The sequence below is a fragment of the Diceros bicornis genome, chromosome 16 (assembly GCF_020826845.1).
Source record: "Diceros bicornis minor isolate mBicDic1 chromosome 16, mDicBic1.mat.cur, whole genome shotgun sequence".
NCBI classification, from domain to species: Eukaryota; Metazoa; Chordata; class Mammalia; order Perissodactyla; family Rhinocerotidae; genus Diceros; species Diceros bicornis.
Window position 1 is genome coordinate 48,934,828 of NC_080755.1, and position 24,094 is coordinate 48,958,921.

The 24,094-nt window shown below is 49.3% G+C and overlaps 1 protein-coding gene across 2 annotated transcripts in view; it reads left to right on the forward strand.

The window, feature by feature from the left end:
* Positions 1–516: 516 nt before the first annotated feature.
* ONECUT2 (one cut homeobox 2) overlaps positions 517–24,094 on the forward strand; it is a 57,659-nt gene continuing 34,081 nt past the window's right edge. For both annotated transcript variants that reach the window (XR_009222456.1, XM_058557201.1), the window contains exon 1: positions 517–1,803. Coding sequence is in view for 1 of the 2 variants with exons in the window: in XM_058557201.1 (XP_058413184.1) it covers positions 567–1,803 (1,237 nt within the window). In the remaining variant the exon portion in view is untranslated. The remainder of the gene's footprint in view (positions 1,804–24,094) is intronic.

Genomic DNA, 24,094 nt, shown 5'->3' on the forward strand with positions numbered 1-24,094 from the left:
GATTCCAGTGCCAAAGGAGGAAAAAAAAAGGCACAGAGCCGTCAGCCAAACATGAAACGCGCGGCCCCGCCCCCTCCTCAGCCACTGGCAGTCGCGCACAGGAGGCCCGCCCCCCGGGGCAGCCGCGGCTTCTGAGTGGCTGCTCGCGGCGCCCATTGGGCGCTTCCCCGCCCCGGGTCCGGGAGGGTAGGTTGGCTGCCCCGGCGAGCGGCAGAGCCCTTCTGGACAGCTCCCGCTCACCCAAACAGAAGACGTCGGCGCCGGAGCAGGCTCGGACATGGCGAGGCGGCGCGCCGGCCCGAGCGGCGGGGCCCGGTGATCCCTCCCTCCCTCCCCACCCCCTCCCCTCTCCCGCACGCACGCCCTGTCCGCCCCCACCCCGCCCCCACCCCGGGCGCGCCTGCCCGCCCGCCCGCCGGCAGCCCGGGGCGCACACCCGCACGCACGCTCCCCCTCCACACACTCACGCACTCCCGCGCCCTCCCCCGCTCCGCGGCCGAGCTCCGCCACGCGCGCCTTGCCAGCCCGCCGGCCGCCCCCGCCGCCCCCGAGCCCCGATGGACTGAATGAAGGCTGCCTACACCGCCTATCGATGCCTCACCAAAGACCTAGAAGGCTGCGCCATGAACCCGGAGCTGACAATGGAAAGTCTGGGCACTTTGCACGGGCCGGCCGGCGGCGGCAGCGGCGGGGGCGGCGGCGGGGGCGGCGGGGGCGGCGGCGGGGGCCCGGGCCATGAGCAGGAGCTGCTGGCCAGTCCCAGCCCCCACCACGCGGGCCGCGGCGCCGCTGGCTCGCTGCGGGGCCCGCCGCCGCCGCCGCCGCCGCCAACGGCGCACCAGGAGCTGGGCACCGCGGCAGCGGCAGCGGCGGCGGCGTCGCGCTCGGCCATGGTCACCAGCATGGCCTCGATCCTGGACGGCGGCGACTACCGGCCCGAGCTCTCCATCCCGCTCCATCACGCCATGAGCATGTCCTGCGACTCGTCCCCGCCCGGCATGGGCATGAGCAACACCTACACCACGCTGACGCCGCTCCAGCCTCTGCCGCCCATCTCCACCGTGTCGGACAAGTTCCACCACCCGCACCCGCACCACCACCCGCACCACCATCACCACCACCACCACCAGCGCCTGTCGGGCAACGTCAGCGGCAGCTTCACCCTCATGCGCGATGAGCGCGGGCTCCCGGCCATGAACAACCTCTACAGCCCCTACAAGGAGATGCCCGGCATGAGCCAGAGCCTGTCCCCGCTGGCTGCCACGCCGCTGGGCAACGGGCTAGGCGGCCTCCACAACGCGCAGCAGAGCTTGCCCAACTATGGGCCGCCGGGCCACGACAAAATGCTAAGCCCCAACTTCGACGCGCACCACACTGCCATGCTGACTCGCGGGGAGCAGCACCTGTCCCGCGGCCTGGGCACCCCGCCCGCGGCCATGATGTCGCACCTCAACGGCCTGCACCACCCGGGCCACGCTCAGTCCCATGGGCCCGTGCTGGCGCCCAGCCGCGAGCGGCCACCCTCGTCCTCGTCGGGCTCACAGGTGGCCACATCGGGCCAGCTAGAGGAGATCAACACCAAAGAGGTGGCCCAGCGCATCACCGCCGAGCTGAAGCGCTACAGCATCCCACAGGCGATCTTCGCGCAGAGGGTGCTGTGCCGGTCTCAGGGGACGCTCTCCGACCTGCTCCGGAACCCGAAACCGTGGAGTAAACTCAAATCTGGCAGGGAGACCTTCCGCAGGATGTGGAAGTGGCTGCAGGAGCCCGAGTTCCAGCGCATGTCCGCCTTACGCCTGGCAGGTAAGCCCAGAGGGTCGCCTGGAGCCAGACTGCTGGGGAGATGGCTCCGGGGCGCTTGTGGCCCCTGGTCATCGCGCCTAGCCACTTCTCTCGGTTGTCTCCTCCTCTCCCCGACACACTTCCTATTTCTTCTCGACAATGTTTCTTCTTCCATTTCCTCTTTCTCTTCTCCTTTTCTTTTCTGTTCTCCCTTTGTTTTCTTTTTTCATACTTCTTTTCCTTCCTCCTTATCTCCGAGCTTTCATTGACCAACCCCCCATTTCATTCGCCCTGCCCTGAATGTGCCAACTTTGCCCTCTCTTTCTGACCCTCCCCAGTTGTGGGAGGCGGGATGGGGATGCGCGGTGTCCGCTAGGAGCTCTCTCTTTCCAGGACTCACAGTGACCAGGGACTGCCCTTATTCAGAACCCTGAACACTTGAACTCTTGTTTAGACAATACATTTCAGTTTTCCAGGCTGACTAGTCTCCCTAAGTGGAGACAGTTGAGGGGCTGTGCCTTTCAGAAGGGAAAAAGATCTCTCTGCTCTTCTCCTACCCACCATATCAGCCAAACTTCTTTGGTCATTGGCAGGAGTCACAGCCTTGCCCGCGCGGGGAACGGGTGGCCAGGATACAACAGCGCTTCCCGAGCCCATCTCCGGCCTTGGCGTTGGCGCGGGGACTTTCTGAGCGAAAGAGCGAGCTTGGGCCAGCTCCCTTGTCACTGCCCACAGGGAGAGGAGGGTACAAGGGCGAAGGTTGAAACTGCCACATTCACCTCTTTGGGAGGACGGGAGAGGAGAAACTAAAAGTGTAGAGCGTCCTGCCTTACTCGCCGGCCGCCCTTGCCCTGCTCCCAGCGTTTGCTGGGATTTGCCGAGGTTTGGCTCGCCTCCGGGAGAGGCTAGGCGCTCGCAGGGAGAGGTGCAGAGAAATTAAGATGCAGGTTAGTTAATGCATCTTGGCCGCCGGCTACAGGCTCCGCCTTAGTATTAAGCGGACGCTGATTGCGCGCGTAGTGCGGCGGCGGGGAGGGCTGGCGGCCCGCGGGCGGGGACGGGTCGACGCGCTGGTTACATTGTTCTGGAGCCGGCTTGGCTCTTTGTGCCTCCTCTAGCGGCCAAGCCGCGAGGTACAGCCCTCTATTGTTCTAGGAGCACAGAAACCTCCTGTGTGGGCGGCGGGAGCGAGAGAGAAAGACGCAGCAGTGGCTGCGACTGGCAAGCACTTGCGCGCTTTTGTGCGCACAGACCCAGCGCGGTGCGCGTGGCAATTGTGCGGCCCCCAGGATCGAGCCGCGGGCCAAGAGGGACAAAGTGTCCAGGCGCCTCACGGGGGAGGACACACAGTACCCTAGTTCGAGCCGGGATAGGCAGCTTCTCTTACACTGGAGCGATCTCTCTGCATCGGCGGGCCTTCTGGGGGACAATTCGTGGTGGCAGTGATTCACATAGGCGCAGGTAGTGGGACACGCGCGGTTCCGAGCCGGCAACACACAACGCGCTTCCGGAGCGGCGAGCGCAGGCTTCCTTTCCCGCTCCCGGGGGCTTTCCTCGCACCGCTGAGCCTGGCTTATGGGGTGCACTCTACCGATGGCTGTTGGAGCTGGGGGATGTGACAAGCAGCGTGTTCACCCATGCTTGGGGAGCGAGCGTTTCCGCTCTGACAGCCTCCGCCTTTGCCCACTCTTGGAGGATTCCAATCTCTAGTCAGTAATTGCCCCGGCAGTGTTGATCTGAAAAGATAAAGAAAATAAGCTTTCCCCTCCGAGATCTTCCTAAAATCGGTGGACTACAAATACTTATGCGTGGATTTAGAAATCTACTTTCTCCTTCTCCTTTAGCTTACTCTTCATTCTCTCCTACAGTTTTCTCTGATTTGCTCTTGGCCCCTAACAAAGATGAAGCAGTGAACAGAGTAGCGATGAGAAATAAACTGGAGGCTTACTAACAATTCCGAACAGTGTGGTACACCATTGTCTTAGGCCCCCGAAAACCCCCCCAAGTCCCTCTCGGGCTGGCTTCGTGGGCACAGGAGGCCAGAATGAACTTGGCAGCCTTTCTTGGGCGGGGGGTGGGGGCACAGTTAAAGGCAGGATGACAGCTATTCTACTCCAGCCCATCTCAGAGCGCTGCCGCCCCCTCATGCCTGTGGCGCAAAGGACAGAGCTTTTAAAAAGACACGTGCCTTCTGCCTCTGTATGTCTGAAAGTGATGTGAAAAGTAATGCTTTACCTGTTAGCGCGCCTCAGCTTTTACAAGGGCTTCAAGCCTTTCTGGGATGAGGGAGAGTGTGGCATCCCAGGGGTCCCCAGTCCCACCACCTACCCTGGGGCGACTCCTCAAGGGCTGGCCTCGGGAATACGGGGCTTTTCGGAGGAGAAGCGCTGAAGCCGCCTCCGTGGGAGACTGAAGACTGAAAGCCTCCTCCAGCAAGTGGGAAATTCCTGCTGAGGACCCCGCTTTGCTCAAGCATTCAAATGTGTGTCTGTTTTATTACCCCGAGTTGAAAGGGGACAAGAGCTTTAGCCTTTTTATCTGGCCATTTTATCAGCAACTACAAGTGTGTTGAGTGGTTATTATTACATAGGAGGCTTTTCAGTTTGGGGTCAGTAGATCAGTCTCTTCAGACACTGACGCGGAAGCTGGGACTGGTAAGTAGGTATTATGTGCTCAGGAGCGCTAGGGCACAGGAGCAAATGGAGAAGAAAAGCGGAGGCCTTCTCCGCCGGAGTATCGATCGGAATCCCCGCCGGGACGCCGCTGAGGACCCACACCGCTCGGCTCCGGGGGTTAAACAAGCCCGGTCGCTCCACAGGGCGGCTCGGCCTGACTCCCAGCCCCGCGCCCCGCGGAGACGGCGCCGGCCCCCCCAGCTCGCTCAGACCAGGCCTCTTTGCTCTCCCTTCTACCCTCCTTTTTGTTTGTCTTACTCATGTTGGGCCCCTCTAGGTCTTGCCAGAGGCCCAAGCAGACAGGGGTTTGAGGGACCTCAGAATTAAGATGTCTGATTTGGGCCAGCGCCCGCAAGCTTCGCCCTTAGTTGAAGTACACCCCGTCACGAGCGAAGCAGCTCCTTGCTCTCTTCTCCCACCCGCGCCCCATGGCTCTCCTCCCTGCGGGCCTCGGTGCATCCACAACCCGGGGTGGCATTTCAAAGGGGAAGGGAGAAGACGTCGGGGAACGTCGGCCTGACCCAACATTAGATTTCAGAGAAATGGAGTCCAAGTGCACGATTTCGTGCGGAAAGGGTGGCGCGTGCGGCAAGTGGTTGCAACCGCGCGCCGTCGCGCCTCGTCCACGGCTGGCTCCCGAGGGGCTGGCTCCCGAGGGGCTGGCTCCCGAGGGGCTGGCTCCCGAGGGGCTGGCTCCCGAGGGGCAGTTTTTATTAACCGCTTAAGAGGCGGCGAGGACAAACTCCCGCGGGTTCGAGCGCAAACACTCTCAGGCTTTGAGCCCAAGAGGCCTCCGAACCAGGCACAAACACGAACAAGGAGGGCCTGAGAGAACCCAGGCAAGAACCTGGACAGGCGCCCCGCGCAGGAAAATCGAGGCCTCGTTAGGCGAAGTGGTTTCCTCTAACGCCCTAAAGACAGAGCAGAGCCCCGGACGACATACCCTGCCGACGTTTCCGCCTCCTGTGACCTGGGCTTACAGGGCGGCCTGCCCGGAACCTGCCTCCTGTCCCCACTGCGGACAGACGCACGGTCCTCTTCAGGCAGCAACTTTCAGCGGCCAGTCTGGAGCCAACTCTGTTCAGGCAGCTGAGGGCCCTTAACCAACTCGCCATGATGTCGCCTAGGCCACCTGACGTCCGCAGCGGCGCAGCAGGGCCGGGACAGAGCGCAGCGGCTCCTGCCAGGGGCACCACGTGCGCGTGTGGTGTCTCCTTCGGCGACGGGGACGTCTTAGGCTCCGCTGGTCGACTGGTGTCTCCTAAGTCGAGGGCGGGGGCGGGGACCTCATTCGCAGAACCCCCCCACCTCGCCTCCCCTCCCGCTGGTCCGGCTCCCGCCTCGTCCCCGCTCAGCCCGTCTCTCCCAGCGGTTTAGTTAGGGATCCGAGCCCGAGAGGCCGAACGCAGCCCACCTCGGTACGGAACACGCGCTATTTTCGCCTGCGGGCTGATCGGATTAATAATTGAAACGCTCGCTACTATCCTTGCTTGGTCAAGTCCCAGGTGCCTCGAGAACTCCTTCCTAACGCGCCTTAGGTGGGCGGGAGCGCGCCGAGGAGGCGGGACGCGAGGCGGGGTAGGGAAGCCGAGCCGGAGAAGGAGCCCAGGCCGCCGGGCGCCCTCGACGGGAGACGCTGCGCATTTATTTCTATTCCAGGCTTTCCACCGTGTGGTTATGTCACTTTCTCAAACAAATGTGTACATGGAGGGAGATCGATGCTGATAATGTTTAGAAGATTAAAAGAGCATTAATGCTGGCAACAGTAACGTAAACGTGTGGACCCAGATTTCATTGATCTGGAACCTGAGCCGGCGCGTTTCCAGTAAGCCCGACGGCGCGCTCTTCCCAGCAGAGCCCTCGCCAGCGCCCCGGCTCCCCGGCGCTCCCGGCGCGCCGCTTCCCCAGCTCCCGGCGGGTTCTCCGGTCTGACCGCAGCTCCTCCCCAGCGCGGCCCCAGCCCGCGCCTTCCTACCCGAGACTTTCCCACGTCGCACGGCAGCCTACCCTCTCCCCTAGCCCCCGCGCACACACCGCTTTCTGCGCTCCTCGCCGAGAGCTCTCAGGGAAGCTGGGTCTGCGACGGCGTTGCGTGGGACGGCGCCCAAGTCCTCCCAGCCCTCTTGTTCTCAAGGGGCCGTCGCCTCTCGGCCAGCGCAGCCTGCACCTGGTCCAGAAGGGCCCGGATCAACTTCTTTCCTCCATCGAAACCGTCCAGGAAATTCGGTCTCCCTCTCAGTGTGCGAGAACGACCAAGTCCAACTTTGGAAACGACGTCTCTAAAGCTGCCTACTAACCGCGCAGCTTTCTGACCCGCGGATCCCTTCCCAGCCTCTTTTTCATTAAAAGAGGACATTCGCATTCAATGTTCCCATTCGTAGGCTTTCCACACGGATGCGTTAGACAATTAAATGCGGCCCCAGTGACAAAGGCCTGGGCTTCTCCAGAATGGTCTGCTCTGCCCTAGGTTAATTGTGTCAACCTGGGAAGAATCTTGTTTCCTACCTCGGCTGGGACAGGAAGGTAAGGAAACCAGACTGGGGAACACCCGTCCCACCTCCCTTTCCCACCAGCTGGAGGGAGCTTCCCCTCTGAGATCCCGGGTAGGGAGGTTTACTCTGAGACACCTGCACTGACTGGAAAAGAAAGAACTTTTCAGCTTTTCCTGAGTGGGGGAGACGCTACACCCTGCCAACTGCTCCCCTTGCCAAATGGTGGCTTAGTCTTCCAGAAGGGACACTAAGTTGACTTTTACTGGAAAGAATGAAAGAGCGGGGACGGTACTGGGGTGGGATGAGAACTCAGTTCTGGTTTTTTGAAATTATAAATCATCCAATTGGAGAAAGCTAAGCTTTTCCTTCAAGAGAAGATCTTAATCTGGAAGGAAAGGCGTGTTTTCCTTCCTTCTCCAAGAACAAAATGAGGAAAAGAGGAGAGAGAAAAATGAATCTGGCATTGTTCTGCTTTGAGGTAATGCAGAGGGCAAGCAGGTATTTCTTTCTGTCCTCCCCAGAGATGGGGGATATCATCCCACCAGTGGCCTTGCTTAAAGAAGGGTGCTTTGATACAGCTCTTCGATTCCCCGTCAGAACATGCCCTACCTCCCCTCCTGAAAACTACAGTGAACTAGGTCAGATGATCAGATAGGACACCAAGGAGAGGGGGTGGTTTCCTTTCCGTGGGGAAGACAACTAGCCCCTCCCCACATGCCCCTCATGAAGGGCCCCTAGGTTCTGGGAGGGGTGAATGGGCTTTTGGAGACTAGGGTCTTAGACTCTCCCCCACCCCATCTTGAAACCCCCCAACAGGGCGGGATTCCTGCTGAATGGTGAGGGTGGGGCAGAAGGGAAACTGATTCCCCCAGATTCTCTACCTCTCCAAAAGGAGAGCTGCTCCACTTCCCTTTGGAGCCAGGTCTGCCCAGAGGCAACAGAGCTTTGAGTTGGTTTACCTTCCCCAGCTCCAGGCCTGAACCCCGAGGGAAGGAGAGCCTGCCCCTCCTGCTGTCTTCATCTCAAAACTTCATTTTAGGGTCACCTCTTGGTTTTCTAGTCTTTAGAACCTGTTTCTAAAGGAAGATCAGAGGAAGGGGGTTGAAGAGTTCTCTGGAAGAAAGTGCTGGGCCCCACCACACCATGGCTGGTGGCTGCTGTTGGCAGAAACTGTCTTCAGGAAAAGTGGTCTCATGTAGGGGGATCCCTGGAGGAATGAAAACCTCAAAGGAGAAGCAGAGAGATTTAGTTTCTGGGTTCTTGCCAAAGGAAGGGAAATGAGGAGGGAATAAATAGAAATAATTGCCTGGATAAAGGGCCCTGGGGAAAAGAGTGAATATTGAGGCACCCTGAGCCCTGAACTTCATCCACAGACTCTCTGGGTTATGCTCACCCCTGACCCTCTCAGAGACCCTTGTTTTTCCTGACCGGGGGGAAGTTGCTTCCTCCAGGGGGATACTTTTCTTGGTGGGGAGAGAAATGAGAAAGCCCATTAGGGTCATTTATGCTCTCATGTGCAGAGCCTGCTCAAGATGGGCTGGGGGCCCATCAGCACCCCTCATAACCCAGCCTGTCCCCCTAAACCCACTTCAATGCCTTTGGGAAAGGCTTTTTGATTTCCAAGTCTCACTTTAGGCAGACTCTAAAACATGTGCATATGGTTTTGGGGGGGGGGGAGCTAGAGAAGTTGATTGGATAACTTAGCCCATCTGATTCCTGACAAGGTGCAGATGGGCAAGGTGTGGAGGCAGGCTGTGTGCTGTGCAGATAGAAATAGTCTCACTTGGGGAGCAGGATTCCTAGAAGCTATGGACATTTGTTATGAAAAACTGTCCCACACAGGTTGTCCCAGAGGGAAGAGAGGCTCTGCATTCCACCTTGGCGCCTCCTCGCCATTTGAAGATCCATTACTCTTCTGTAGAAAGCAGACTTTGGGTTGGAAGCACACCTCCAACGTAATTTAATCAGCATTGGACTTTGGCTCATGTAATCAAATATACATATACTTTCTCTTGCAGGAAGAAAAATAATTTCTCTGTAACTGGTATTGACTTGAAGTCATGTAATCTCTGGAAAGCATCACATTTTTAAAGGGAAAGGTAAAATTAAGGGGAAAAGAACCCACAATTTTAGTGGCTTGCCTTGTCATTGCTAAAAGAGCCAGTTACCACCTAAGAAAGAGCAGAGAGAGCATTCTAGAGCTCAAATACTTGTGCTGCTCCAATCGTAGCTATTTCACTCAGCTTCCTCTGTGTAGTCAGTTTCCCAAATCTACATTGGTAGGAAACAAGATTGACTGGCTCACCAGATTGCAGGAATTTTGCCTTTATATTTACATTGGGTTGAGACATCATGGGGGAACCTGTTTGGTGTTCCATTTTTCTACCCTCTTTGGAGAGGCCACAGGCAGCAGCAGCAGGATCCCAGTGGGCAGCAAGCCCCTTCTTTAAGGGTGATCAGCAGCCATTGCCAACTTGCTCCCCACTCCATCCCTAGGGCCTTGAGCAAGAAGCTTTGCCCTAGAGCATCCCCCTAGATCGAGCTTGGACTCCCCACCCCCAGGGTGAGGCTCTGGGCTTTACCCAAGTTGAGTCTGTTAGAGAATCTGTTGTAAACACAGATCCATTGATTTGCATTTGTCAGAGAGTAAAGTTAAACCAGTGAAAAGAGAAGCCCTTACCCTTTTATGCAGGGCCAGGGAAACCTTTCGTATTGATCCTATTGATCCAACCTTTCCCTTTAAGGAAACCACATAGTTAAAGACCCTCGTTCAATAGATTTACCCTTCGCGCTTGTGATATTCCTTTAAGTGTTCTCATCTAGGATAGCTGGGCATTAAGCCCACAGTCCAAACCAAACAAAAATGAAAAGGGGGTAGGAGGGGATAGGTCAGAAGGGAGAATTGTGGGAAGTGAAATTGAATCAAACTGAAATGTGTAATGACTCAGTTGAGGATGTTTTTCTTATTCTTCTAAGATGACATGCGGGGGTAAGGACAAAATAGATGCATTTAGCATCTCTCTCTTTTTTTTCCCCCACAGAAGAAAATCTATTTATATGCTAGAGTAGCGACGTCTCAGGGACGTCATTTTCTGCTGTAAAATTATTTCAATCAAGGCACTAGCTTGGTTCATTTATGCTGGTTCACTTAAAAACAGTCATACTTCCACAAAAATGATTTTGGTTCATTTGTAGCCAATCAGGAATAGAATTGTCCCCAGAAATGCAATACTTTGGACTGTGTATATGAGCATGGACACTGAGGTCACTTCAGAAGAGAGGGGGCTTGGAGTTGTGAGTTCTGATGGAACTGGGTAGAAGCTAGACCAACAGTAAGGTATACTTTTCTTATAGAACAGCGTACATGAAATAGGAATTGATAAATACTGCTCAGTATCCTTCATGTTTGCAGATATGAAAATGAAAGTCTTCTTTGTTTCCAGAACTGTTAGCATGATCCGTTTCATTTCTTCCTTGACCCTTTTTTTGTTCTGTAAATAACATCCATTTGTGATTTTTTTCAACATGGTACATGTGCTATTTCTAATTGGCTGCCTCTTGGGTTGTGTTCAGACATTCATGTTTGTTTTATGTGATTGAAAAATATTAATGATTCCTTAGGTGAGCTAATGTATTTATCTGCTGAGTGAGTTCAAAGGGCAAAGTTCAGCTGCGGTTCAGGTTAATTGAACAGGAAGCAGTGAGCTCTCCAGCCTGTGTTGAACAAGGGACTAGTCCCTTAAAATATCAAACTCAGCAAACACTCAGTTTCACTGTCCTCATCCTAGAGTCTGATGTAAGAGGCTCAGATCAACTTGGATTGCCTGTTTAAAAACCTGAAGCAAAGCACAGCAACTGCAACAAAACCCTTGAGTCCCCCTCAGGGAAGAGGAGTTTTCTTATTGGCTAATTGCTTTATTGGTAGCACTGACCTGCAGAGCAGCTGCAGGGGCCTGGATGAAGGCTTAGGCCTCAGAATAATGTGCTCCATTAGAACAGGGCAAGGCATTTTTTGTTTACTCAATTGGAGCTCCCTGCGAAGTGCCATTAACCCCAGCCCAACCGCGTGTGTGCTGCAAAAGCCAAAGGTCACGCCAATCAGGCTGTAGGCGCAGCCAGCTCTGCCCTGGTGGGAGGGAGGGGCCATTCTGCTGGCATTGCCCTCCCCAAGCTTGGCCCACCCCCGTGGGCCCCTCCAGGGCTTCGACCAAAGCAAGTGGTTGCACAACTTATTTACATTTCCCAATTGCTGAATCATGTTATTGATGATTAAACAGTTTTGATCTGAGCACCATCAATCACAGTGGGAAAAAAATCCTCCCACTGACCCTCTCTTTTCTATTTATTTTCCCTTCATCACTGTGCATTACAGTAAATAGAACTGTGCAAACAGTGCTTTTTAGCAGGAATACAGTCTGGATAAGTGCTTGGATCAAGAGGAACACAGACCTGCAAACGTGGCTTGGGGTTGTTCAGCAGAAAGAAGGTTTGATGACGTGCAGCCGCGGAGCAGTCAGGGCTTCCACCAAGAGCACCTTGAGCTGCCACCTGCCGGGAGTCTTCTAACTGCACCTCCAAGGCCCAAGCCCCTTCCTTCATGTTGTTCCTTTTATCTGTGTCCCCATTCCCCACCCTCCTGACCACTACCCATATTTTCCTAGAAGTTTCTTAAGGGGCTTTTTCCTGGTCCTTTGGGACTCTAACCTCTACCTCTTCTAATTCATTGCTGTGGAGAACTCAGTGCTTCTCCTGTGATGGGTGAGGTGACTCACTCACCCTGCACATTGAGGTAATAGTCTCCCACTTAGTTGGAAAGTGCTTGGGGGAGGCGGGGCAGAGAAAGTAAAAAATATCTGTGGGAGAGAAGAGGAATGGTTATGTGTGTAAGAGAAATGGCCCAGTTGATGGTGCCAGTGAGGGTCATGCCAACTGTAAGGTGCTCTGCAAAGGTAAAATATTGTACAAAGGAGAAGAGGTGGGAGAGAATTAGTATCGGCAGGGGGGACATCAGGAAAGAGATAGGCAAAATCAGTGAGCCAGAGGTGGGCTCTGTGAAATCCCCTAGGAAGAGAGAAAGTGAACCAGCCGTTTTGCAATTGCAAAGAAGTGATCTCATGAGCTAGACTTGGAACCAAACTGTGGAGCTGGCTGTAGCTCTGTGGACAGCAGCTGTTTCCAGACTCACCTCTCATCCATCCCAGCCCAGAGCCCCTCGCAGCCAAGCGCCTGTGGGTGGGTTTCTGCGTCGCCGCCCTGGAGCGGGCTTCAGCACCACGAACAGCGCCACGGAGCATCCCCGAGTGCCATTGCGCCCTGGCGCCGTCTGAGCGAGTTTCCACCTCAACCCAGAGAAAGGGAATCCCTCCGGGGTTAAATCCCGGCACAACCCTAATCAGTAGCTCCAGCTCTCTAGATCTCGGCGCCCCAGACAGAACAGGGCCTCAGATTTTCCTCACGCACCCCGCGGCTTCTGTTCTCTTTGTGAGGTCAGCGATAATACAGGGGGAAGAGCGGATGGCGGGGTGAGAGGACAAAAGATGCTAAACGACCCTTTCCTTCCGAAGAGGAAGAGCATTACTTCTGTTACGGGGCAGAGGCATTGAACTATTTTTCTCAATGTTACTGCCTCTGCAGACACTGATTGCCGCTCTCAACACGGTATTTCAGATTTGGATTTCCTTTCAGGATTTACAGTCAGGTTGTCCCACACACAGGTGTACACAAATGGATGCTTTTCTTCCCCATCTACATGCTCTTGATTTTTGAAACTGTGGTTTTCCTTATATTAAACAATATTCCCATGTTATAGCAACAGTAATGTTGCGGGGAGAGCCAAGTGTGGGAGATCACTACCTCCAATAAGTCTAGAAAACTGGGTTTGATTTCTTGAGAGTCATCCTTGATGGGGCTCTCTTTAAGAAGAACCTCTCTACCCCTTCTGCGGGCCACGGGTTGAGTCACTTCCTCCAGACCACACAAAGGAGTCATATGGCCCTAGCCAGGGTGAGAGCTAATATTAGGCGCTGACACCCTGACCCCTGACTCCCGCCATTTTCAATCAGTTGCTCTGCTTTATTTGTATTTTTATTCCACAGAAAAGAGGCAGATGGGTCCTTCTGGTCTGTGATTGGGCACAACTCACATCTCTTTGTGTTTATAGTAAAATGGCCCTTGACTTACCAAAGCTAATTAAAATGTAAAACTTCTGCTTTATTTCAAGGAACTATAGTGGAAGCCTAATTACTGCTAAAGTGGTTCTCAGGGAGGTGGAGCATAGGAACATACAAGGGTGTCCTCTTTAAAATAAAGTCAAGGGTATGATAAATGAGATTTTCTTCCCTGTAACAATTCATCTTTAAATTCCAAGTGGCTCTTGGATGAAAGGAAGGAAAATCCAGCCCAGCACAAAAGAAATGTGGTAGAGCATTCACTCTCAATGTTGAAAAAAAGATTTTTTCTGTGTCTAAATACCTAAAATTTTGCTCTAAAAATGAGCAGGAACATATTTGAATCAGATCTAAGAACTGGCTTTAAATCTATTTGATAAACACTTATTTAAAGCAGTTTCTTCAAGTCGTATAATCGTATGATCTTTGAATTTGAAGACATGCAGTTCTTAGTAGTTCTTGGGTTACACTATAACCTTTTCCAGTAAAACATGGATTTGATAGTAAGCAAAGCCTTTTTTTTTTTAGTCCATATTATATGCATCACTGCATTTATTAAAATAAGGCAGTTGATTCTGCAACGGTTTGTACTAAATGCATTTCTTTTCTAGTGAACTCAATGTAATCTTTCTTTAAAAGGTATTTTGACAAGACTGCCATGTAAACAGGACAGGACCTTGCCTGTAGTCTTCTTTGACTCCAAATGCTAAAAAAATATGTGGAATAAAAGAACTTTTTGCTTTTCTGAAACAGTGTGACAGATTCCCAAATCTAAAAGATTTAAAAAAAAATCTTCTTGGATTTAGTTGCCTCCTAATTTATACCAGAGTTCACTTCAGTTCATGTTCAAGGCACAAAAAATTCTTTATTCACTCTCAATGTCTCACCTCTCTCATCCTTTTTGTAATTCTTCTGAAATGGAAGAGACAGTCTTCCTGTTGAAGGCTAATTCCTGACCTGATTCTGAGCCCCTGCCTCCCCTGCCTTCTCATGACCCCAGCCTGTTCTGTGATTCTAACCTCTTTCTCTCCATTTGCTTCTTCCCATCAGCATTTTTGTGCTCCAGTCTCTCCTGTCATTTTTTTAATGCTCCCCCAACACCTGTTCTAGCTTTCTCTCTCCCTTCCCTTCACTCTTAGAAAGAGTTGCTGTCACTCAGTGTCTGTTTCTTACCTCCTCGCTCAGGCCCAGCCCTGTGCAGTCTGGTTGCAGCCACTCCTATTTACTAAACCTGTTCTTACCAATGTTGCTATTGAGGTCTTTGTAGCCAAATCCAATGGACACTTCCCAGTTCTTATCTTAACTTGGCCTCTCCGCAGCAATTGACACACTGCTGACCACCCACTCTTCTCCCTTTCTTCCCCTGACTTCTGAAATACAATGCTCTCTTGTTTTCCTTTTTAGCATTCTGACCACTCCTTGTCAGTCTCCTTTCTGGGCTCTTCTTGCTTTGTCCATTTAGCTCAGCCTTGTGGCCTAGGCTATTTTATTTTTTCACTCAACGTACTCACCCTGGAAGATCTCATCCATTTGGTGACCATTTCTCTATGCTGAGGATTTCTAGGTCTCTCTCCAGCCTGATAACTCTCCTGAGTTCCAGGTCCCTGTTTCCTTCTGCATCTGGACATCTTCGCATGAGTGCTGTCAAACTTAGTCTGCCTCAAGGTGAACTCATTTCCTTACCCTCCAGCCCCCCTCACCACCACCACCAAATACTAGTCTCTTCTTTTATTCTCTCTTTCAATAACATCACCCTTGTACACAGACTCTCAAGCTGGAAACCAGGAAATCAACTCGAATTTTTTCCTTTTCCTCTTTCCCCGTCGGTCAACCATGCTAGCCATGTGGTTTATACCTCCTAAATATCTGTCTATGTCTCTCCATCCCCTCTGCTACTGCCCTACTTGGGGCCATCACTGATTTCAACAGCCTCCTGACTGCTCTCCCTAGATCTGGTCTTGCCTTCTCCCATCCATTTTCCAACCTTGCCAGAGTGATTTTTCTGGAACCCAAATCTAACCACATTACACCCTTGTTTAAAACTTTGTTAGCTCTCTGTGACCATTGGAAGAAGATCCAGATCCCTGAGCAGGACACAGCAGCCCCTATATGGACTGACCTCTGCTCCCTTCCACTCTCCTTTCACATCACTCCACCCATTCAGTCTGTGCTCCAGACATGCTATAATTCCAGCTCCTCAAACACATTTGGCCATTTCTTTGGGCTAGAACACTTTTTCCCTCACTCAGGTACCTTGAACTCAGTTTAAGATCTTGGCTTAGACATACTTGAGGTCTTCTGTGGTCTCCTAATTTGGGATGCCCTTGCACTACTACTCCCATTGCACGTAGAACATGGGTAGGTATCACCTGCTGACTAGTCAGTGTCCCCTCCACTAGATTTTCAGTTCTATGAGAGCAGAGGTTGGATGCTGCATACAGTAAGCAGTTAATAAATATCTATGGATAAATAAATACTTTTCTTTTTTATGACACTGTTTCTGCCCATTGTACTCCTCCAAGTTAGTAGATGGCATTTGAAAAAGAATCATCGGTGTTGGTGCATCATTTTGGAGCAGTATTTCGTATTTCACGATATCAAGTTCTCATCAATGTCATTTTCTTCCTAAGCTAAGATACTGCAGGTATGTGTGAGTCTTAAAGGGAGTTTTGAAGTGGGGTTAAGTCTTATCCAAAGCTTCAGATTATCACCAGTGAGGCAAGGGATGTGATATGACAATCACTAGACACTGGAATGGGGATTCATTTTACCAGTTGACTCCGGTGCCCCAAGGTAACCTGCTCCAGTCACTGTTCTGCTCATACATTGTCCTCTTTGCCGTGTCCGTGTCTTTGCACACTCTGTTCCTCCTGCCTGGAATGCCTTATTTTTATTTATTTATTTTTTTGCTGAGGAAGATTCGCCCTGAGCTAACATCCTTGGCCAATCTTCCTCTATTTTGTATGTGAGCCACAGCCTGGGCTCTAACGAGTGGTGTAGGTCCACACCTGGGAACCAAACCCGGGCCGCTAAAGCGGAGCATGCCGAACTAAACCACTAGGCCACTGGGGCTGGCCCTGGAATGCCTTATTTTCATCTGTCTCTCTCCAGGTCCTCTCCGTCCTTCCAGCCACCTCAGATTCTCCTTCTCTGAAATCTTCCCAGCTGCCTCTGGCCCATTCTTTCTTCTCCCTTTTCTGAACTCCAGTTGCAATCATCTGTTCCAAACTACATAGCAGCTTCTTAGCTGTGGTCTTACACCACTCTCCAGGTCTCTTTTGTGTCTCCCTTCGCTATGGTCTAGAGGGGAGATATCCTTGTGCCTCCCACAGCCTGGTCTACAGCTGAACCCATAGTAGGCATTTTTCTCAAGTGAGCCATTTGATGGACTCCTGCCTATCTATATAGAATCCACCAATTTCAGTCTCTCTGGGTGGAATGGATTGTATATGTGTACTTATATCTGGCATTTTTTTCTAGCCTCTCCTCTTTAAAAATGGGTATTCTTTTCTATAAATGTTTTGATCATTGACACAAATGTTTGCTTACATAACCAAAAATGGATTCCTATGTTAACCTGAAATGAGACATAAGCTTAATGTGGAGAAAACATTGCTCATGGTGGCTTGGTTAATAACAAAGCTTGCTGCTTCCACTCGAAGCCAAAAATGTTACCTATGTTAGAACAATAGAGCCTATAAACACATCAGCAAATCAGAGGGACTGGTTTCCTCTTTGACGTCATTTTAATTATCAGTAAACTAAATTTGTATTTAAATGGCCATTACTTGATGTACTGCAAATTCTTAGATTGGTATTGAGTTAAATTTACCTGTAAAGAAAAAAGCCAGAGGTCAACATTTTTATATTTATAAGTTTATCCTCTTCCTTTCTCATTTCCTTATCTTTTGGCAAATGAGTATATAAATTAAGTTACTTGACATCTTTGAGACCCAGTAGTTCAGAATTTTTCAGGGATGTAGGCAGTTCTGCATACACAGTACTGAACTAAGTAGTTAAGAATGGAAAAAAATTAACTAGCTTTTTTCACCTTTGATTTTACTGGATTTTTAAGATTTGAGTGGATAAATCCTCATTTACCATTACAATATCCATACAGGATTGAGTTAAAGCAGATTTTATATTATCTCAACTTTAGTAAGAAACTGAAACTAAGATAACTTACTGTATGTCTTATGTGGAAATTTATATTGCCTTGCGATATTTTATCTTTTTTACAGTTATGTTTTGCCATTCCTATTACACAAGTAACAAACTGTGAAGACCAAGCATATATGAACAGAATTTACTGTTAAAATTAAAATATTCCAGACTTTTTTTTTCTGATGACTTTAATTGAAGGTGTTGGTGTGCTGCATAATTAGGTATGCTCAGTAAGCCATTGATTTAAGTGACTATTATTTGTGTGCCTTGCATAGCCAAAGTGAGTTTCCTTTGACACAGAGGCGGAGGCAGAGACAGGAAGGGTTGGGCAGAGCAGGAGGCAGCTCTGATGCCTCTCTAAAGAGCCTTAGACCCCCAGTCAGAGGCCTCCCTCTTTTCAGGCTGGGGCACCATGGCCTGGACATGGCTAGCACCAAAGGCCACACACTCTGCTTTTTTCTCTTCTGCCCAGTGCCTCAGCCTCCTCCTCTGCCATCCTCCCAAAGGAATCAGATGGGACCTGGAAGAGCCCGTGCTGCTGAGCTCACCCCTCCCTGACCAGTTCTCCACCTAGAACCTCAGACATATGCAGACTCTGCAAAGTCCATTAAAAGGGCAGAGTGGGGAGTAGGTAGGTGATTGGCTTCAAGGGAAAGGGAGGAAAATCCACAGTAGAGATAGGTGGGCTTTTCTACTGTAAGCCACACCAACTCAGAACCCAAGCATTCTGCCTCCTTAGAGCTCTGGAAGTCCCTGGGATATAAACATCCCTATCTGAGATGAAGGAGGAGCCCCAAGAAGAGAGGAAGTCTATGGCAAGTCCTGGGAACAGTGCCTATACAACCCAGATCCCTCTCTCCTAGGCTGCTGGGAAGGGGTTGGAGGCACCAAGCACTCCTTCGTACCCCCCTCTCTCAGAGCTGATCTTACAGAGGTAGTGGCAGGATAGCACTGTGGAATGAATGGTCTTTGGCTTCCGAGTCAGACGGGCTTGGGTATTTATTCTAACTCTGCCATTTACTAACTCTAGCTTAACCTCTCTGAGTCTCATTTTCCTCCTTTATAAAATGGGAATAATATGTCCACCTTGGAGAGCAGATGTAAGTATTAGAGATGATCTGTATAAAGTAGTTGTCAGGTTACAGGCTGATGAACTGTCTTCAGGACTTCCCCACAGAATCCCTTGCCTTGAGTGGTGACCTGAGAGACAAAATGGCATTGGATGTTGGGAAGGGGGAGAGAAAGGAAATAAAGTACAGATTTTATCAAACTTCTATTATGTGCTGTGTATCAGTTACCTATTGCCATAGTAATGCTGAGTAACAAATCACCCCAACACTCATGGCATTCAACCAGAAATATTTGGAAATATTTTTTCCTCACATATCTGCAGAATTCAGCTGATCTAGGTTGGTCCCAGCTCAGCTTGCCCATGCATCTGTAGTTTAGCTGGCTTGACCGTGTGTCTGTGGGTGGCTCTGCTCCACGTTTCCCATCCTCTCCTGGGACCACTGGGGTGGTCTGGGCGTGTCCTCGTGGCGATGGCAAAGGGGAAAGCACAAGCAATAACATACTCTGTAACATTCCACTGGTGAAAGCAAGTCACATGGCTGAGCCCAGGGACAGAGTGGGAGGGCACTACACGTTACATGACAAGGGGCCTGGGTACAGGAAAGGGTGAATTGGAGCATATTTTAGCTCACTTTTATTCTTGTAGGAAGCCATTCTTATGGTAGGGATAGGATAGGACAACAAATAGAAAATAAATGTGGAAGTATTTCACATTCACCAGTATCACACCTGTGCCCAACTTGACAGAGCCATGTTTCTTTGTCCTATGACTATTTGTAGATGGGCCTCTTCTTCTAGATGGTGGCAGGCAGGGACCCCCAAGCTTTGCTCTCCATCCTAACGCATAGTTGGTACTCAGTAAATATGGAATGCCAAATCATCCCTGGGGTCACACAGCTCTCCTGTCCCACTAGGAGGTACCCTCCAGCCCCTCCAGATGACCACATGTAGCTCTACATGTATTTTAAAATGCAGCTTCATTTTAAACTTTTCTATTCTTTTCCACTGAAATAATCACCAAACATCTGAGGAACAAAAGTCCAAATCTGTCACCTACAGAAGTTAAGCCATCCAATTCAGATCTGAGTTTTTCTGTGCCAACAAAATTGAAACAATGTGAACGCTTAGCTTAGGGTTTGCCAAATGAATATAGAAGCAATTTGGTGGTGAAATCACAAAGATCAAAAAATTTACTCATTTGTGACTCTAACAATGTCTAAGGTTTGTTGGGTTTTTTTTAACCTTAGGTTCTGCATCTGAGGCATGCTTTTATTTTTTTAAATCATAAGCAGTGTTAAAAATACTTGAGAGTTTTGTCTTGATTCTTAATGTGGGTGTTAAGAAAGGCCTTCCATTAGTGAGTATGCCCCAGATAATGTGTTTATTTGCTTCTTCCTTCTTCTCTGCCTGTCCCCTAATGGTCTGGTACACAAAGGGCCACTTGAGCTGATTTATATGGATCTCAGTTGCCCTCATTTGTGCATACTTAATTCAGAGAGGTGATCACATTGATTTCCAACCCCCACTTTTCAGAGATTGTACTAACATAGATATCTCAGCTGCTCTAAGTACATTGTCTGAAAAGGAAAACATTTGAACCTTTGGAAATAATTTTGATGGACATTTCATTGTGTTCTATATTACTTACCTCATTAAATTTCCTTCACATCGAGGTCTGTTTAAAATTAAATTGAGAAATATTTTTGAGTTCCATGGGGCAGATAACTTTGTTTAGCTGGATTCGTTCTGCGTGCATATGAAATAGCATCGTATGAATCAATACCCAGTGCTTATACTTCCCATGGATGTGAAGAAATGACACCCTTCGTAGGCAGATGTAGTCTCCTGTTATTCATAACAAGCTGTTCCTGGTTACTAAACATGTTCACTCTGTAATTCCAAAAAGTCTTTGTGTTTTTGTGCCTGCAGTTTAGCAAGCTGATTTATTCCGATGCTAAGCGTTGTCAACAAAATTCATAACTTCCTTCGTGGATTAGCTAGAGTCCTGGGACTCCTATTTACAAGCTCAGGGTCCAGCTCAAGACAGCTTGCTTCCTTTAGGACATACAAAAGTCTTATTTGCATAGCCAAGGGGGTAGAATTCCAGATTGGGTTTGAAAGCAAATAGAGTGAGTCTGAGGATCCACCCCCAGTGCAAGAAGTGTGCTTCTCAATGTTTTCTATCTTTGGAAGCAAGACAGAAGAGAAAGGCGTTATCTCTCAGCTCCGCCCACCCTGCTGCTGAAGACGAGAGAAACAGACCCTCCTCCTGTTTTATCCTGGCTCTCCTTGAGATAGCCATTCCATTAAATTCTAAGGCAAGGGACCCTTTGGTGATAGAGCTGTAATTGGAGAGTTGGCATTACATGAGCACTGCTTTAATATTTTTAAAAAATAGTCCCAAAGAACTGCTTTTTGTTGCATTGTTAGTTAGCCTTTAAACCTTTCAGAATTCATTAGACTCTTCAAGGTCTTCAAGGTTTATCTTGTTTATCTTGTCTTAGTTCATTGGAGCTGCTATAACAAAATACGACACACTGGGTAGCTTATAAACAACAGAAGGTTATTACTCACGGTTCTGGAGGCTGGACATCTGAGATCAGGATGCCAGCAGGGTCAGGTGAGGGCCCTTTTCCAGGCTGCAGACTTCTCATTGTAACCACAGGGCAGGAAGGGCGAGGAGCTCTCTAGAGCCTCTTTTATAAGGCACTAATCCTATTCATAAGGGTTCCCCCATCATGACTTAAGCACCTCCCAAAGGTCCCACCTACTAATACCATCACGTTTGGAGGAGGTTAGGTTTCAACATATGAATTTTGAGGGGACACAGACATTCAGCCCATAGCAGTCTCTGTGCCTCAAGTAATACTAGTACATCATAAGGTTATTGGGAAACTTAAATGAGCATATAGATGCTTAGAACAACTGGTACATAGTGAATGCTCGCTAATTTAGGTGCTATCATCATTATTATTATTATTATTATTATTATTGTTATTAATATTACCTTTGTAACTTCTCTGCATATAAGCCAGAGATTTGGCCTGAATCACCAACTCTCCCATAGTTTTTACATATTAAGAGTTGCTTGGCATTGTCATTGAGAGCATGAACTTTGGGTTAGACAGATCCAGTTTGTATCCCAGCTATACCACTTATAGCTATGTAACCTCAGGCAAGTGATTCACCTCAGAGAGCCTCAGTTGCCTTCTCTGTAGAATAGGGATAAGGCTGGTGCCGACATCATCTAGTTGGTGTGCAGATTAAAGGAGATACCACAAAGTGCTTAGCACTGCACTTGGCACCTCTCGTTTCCTCTGTACTACAGATGACACCCTATTTCCTGTGGACACATCCATTCTTCAGCATAATGTGTGTGTCATTTTCGCTGGTGGAATTTGTGGTGAGAGAGATTGCCAGACTCCACACTGGCCCCTGGGTATGCTCCTTGCAAACTGTCAAACACACAGCAGTACTATTTACTCCCCTACCCCCACCCCATCCCACCCTCGTGTCCTTTAAGAATCATGGGCACTTTGCTAAGCTCATGCTCAGAACACAGAAGTCTAATGCACACACAGTAGGTTCTAACTGAATCCTTACTGACTTATGTTGGGATAAAGTCCGTTTTGTAAGTGTGGTGCGTGTTAAGCACAAACGCTACATTTGATGGAATTTTACAATTTTACGTGTAAAAATTGCAGCTCAGCCATCAAGCCTCAACTCATATCTCTATCATGATCACAGGTTTTGCCATCATATCAGAAAATTATTTTGTCAGACATCCATGAGAAATGAGGCTAAAAGTGCTGAGGAGAACAGTTTCCTCTGTAGCATCCTTTCTGGTTTCAGTATGTCTGGACCTTGCCTCTTTATCACATTCCCCAAATCCATTCATTGTGCATTCACTTGGCTTCTCATCTAACTCCATGAAGCGTTCCTGTTTTGGTTCACACCATCGTCTTTGTTCCCAAACCTGGGAGCCTTAACAAGAAAAAAATGAAAGAAAGAAAACCTGTAGACACCCCACTGTTGCTTTTTCTGAAGCAGCAACTTATTTGTTAATATAAGATGTCGAAGCCATGGGCCTCTGAATTCTCAAAACACAAGTCTATTTAAACAGTCTCTAGAATTCTCTCCTGACCCCAAATTACTCCCAAACATTAATTGTCCTAGTGGTTTCATGGCCACATTATTTCATATTCATTAGTGTTTTCATGAAAAATTATAACACTAATTAGAGCGGCTTCCAGTTAATTCACTTGGTGATTCATTACTCTCTTTCGTCTTGGTATTCTGCATGTGGTCATCTTGGAGAAAGCATCCAAGGGGTAATTGCAGCTCTATTCCCTGAGTGATCGCCTAATGCCATTAGTTCTGATCCACAGGCACAGCTCCTGCAGCTCTGATGGGGTCTGGTTACAGCTGCACCCTCATCCCTGCCCTTTGGATGCAGGGAGAGAGGGAAGCTTGCAGTGAGGACGGGTCCTCTGGAAGGGGTCCAGGGCGGCAGAGGAGTGAGAGAAAGGAGTAGGGGCGGAGCTTCTTGGTAGTAGGTGAACATCACTTTAACCTCTTCTGGAACCTGAGGTAAGGACAGGATAGTGCCAAGAGAAATCTGCCCTCAGAACTTGGACCTGAAAAAGATTAAGGGAAGCAAATTCTCTTCAGTTTTAGCAGATATGTGGCCAGGCACTGGCTAGACTCTGGAAGCCTAGTTCTCCCTCAGAGCTCTGATGTCCAGTTCTTTTCATTAAAAGTTTATTTGACGTCATACCCTTTGGGATGGCACCTATCAAAACACTCAGAAGATAACAAGTGTTGGACGTGGAGAAATTGGAAACCTTGTGCACTGTTCGTGGGAATGGAAAACAGTGCAACCTCTATGAAAAGAATTTGACAGTTCCTCAAAAATTTTAAAATAGAATTACCATATGATCCAACAATATCACTTCTGGGTATATACTCCAAAGAATTGAAAGCAGGGTCTCAAAGAGATATTTGTACAGCCATGTTCTTAGCAGCATTATTCACAATAGTCAAAAGATGGAAGCAACCCAAGTGTCTATCAATGGATGAGTAAGTAAAATGTGGTGTATACATCAATGGAGTATCATTCAGCCTTAAAAAGCAGGGAAATTCTGACAGTCATAACATGGATGAACCTTGAAAACATTATACTGAGGGAAATAAGCCAGTCACAAAAAAAACAAATACTATATGATTTCACTTATATGAGGTTATCTAGTATAGTCGAATTCATAGAAACAGAAAGTAGAATGGTGGTTGCCAAGGGCTGGGGAGGGGAAAATGGGGGAGTCATTGTTTAATGGATATAGAATTTCCCATTTTAGAACATGAAAAAGTTCTGGAGATTGGTTGCACAACAATGTGAATATACTTAACACTACTGAACGGTACACCTAAAAATGGTTAAGATGGTAAATTTTGTGTCATATGTATCTTACCATAATTTTTTATTTTATAATTTTATTTATTTATTTTTTCCCCCAAAGCCCCAGTAGATAGTTGTATGTCATAGTTGCACATCCTTCTAGTTGCTGTATGTGGGACGTGGCCTCAGCATGGCCGGAGAAGTGGTGCGTCCGTGCGTGCCCGGGATCCGAACCCGGGCCGCCAGCAGCGGAGCGTGCGCACCTAACCACTAAGCCACGGGGCCGGGCCTACCATAATTATTTTATAAAGATTCTTTGTCATTTATATTGTATTGCTTGCTTAATTT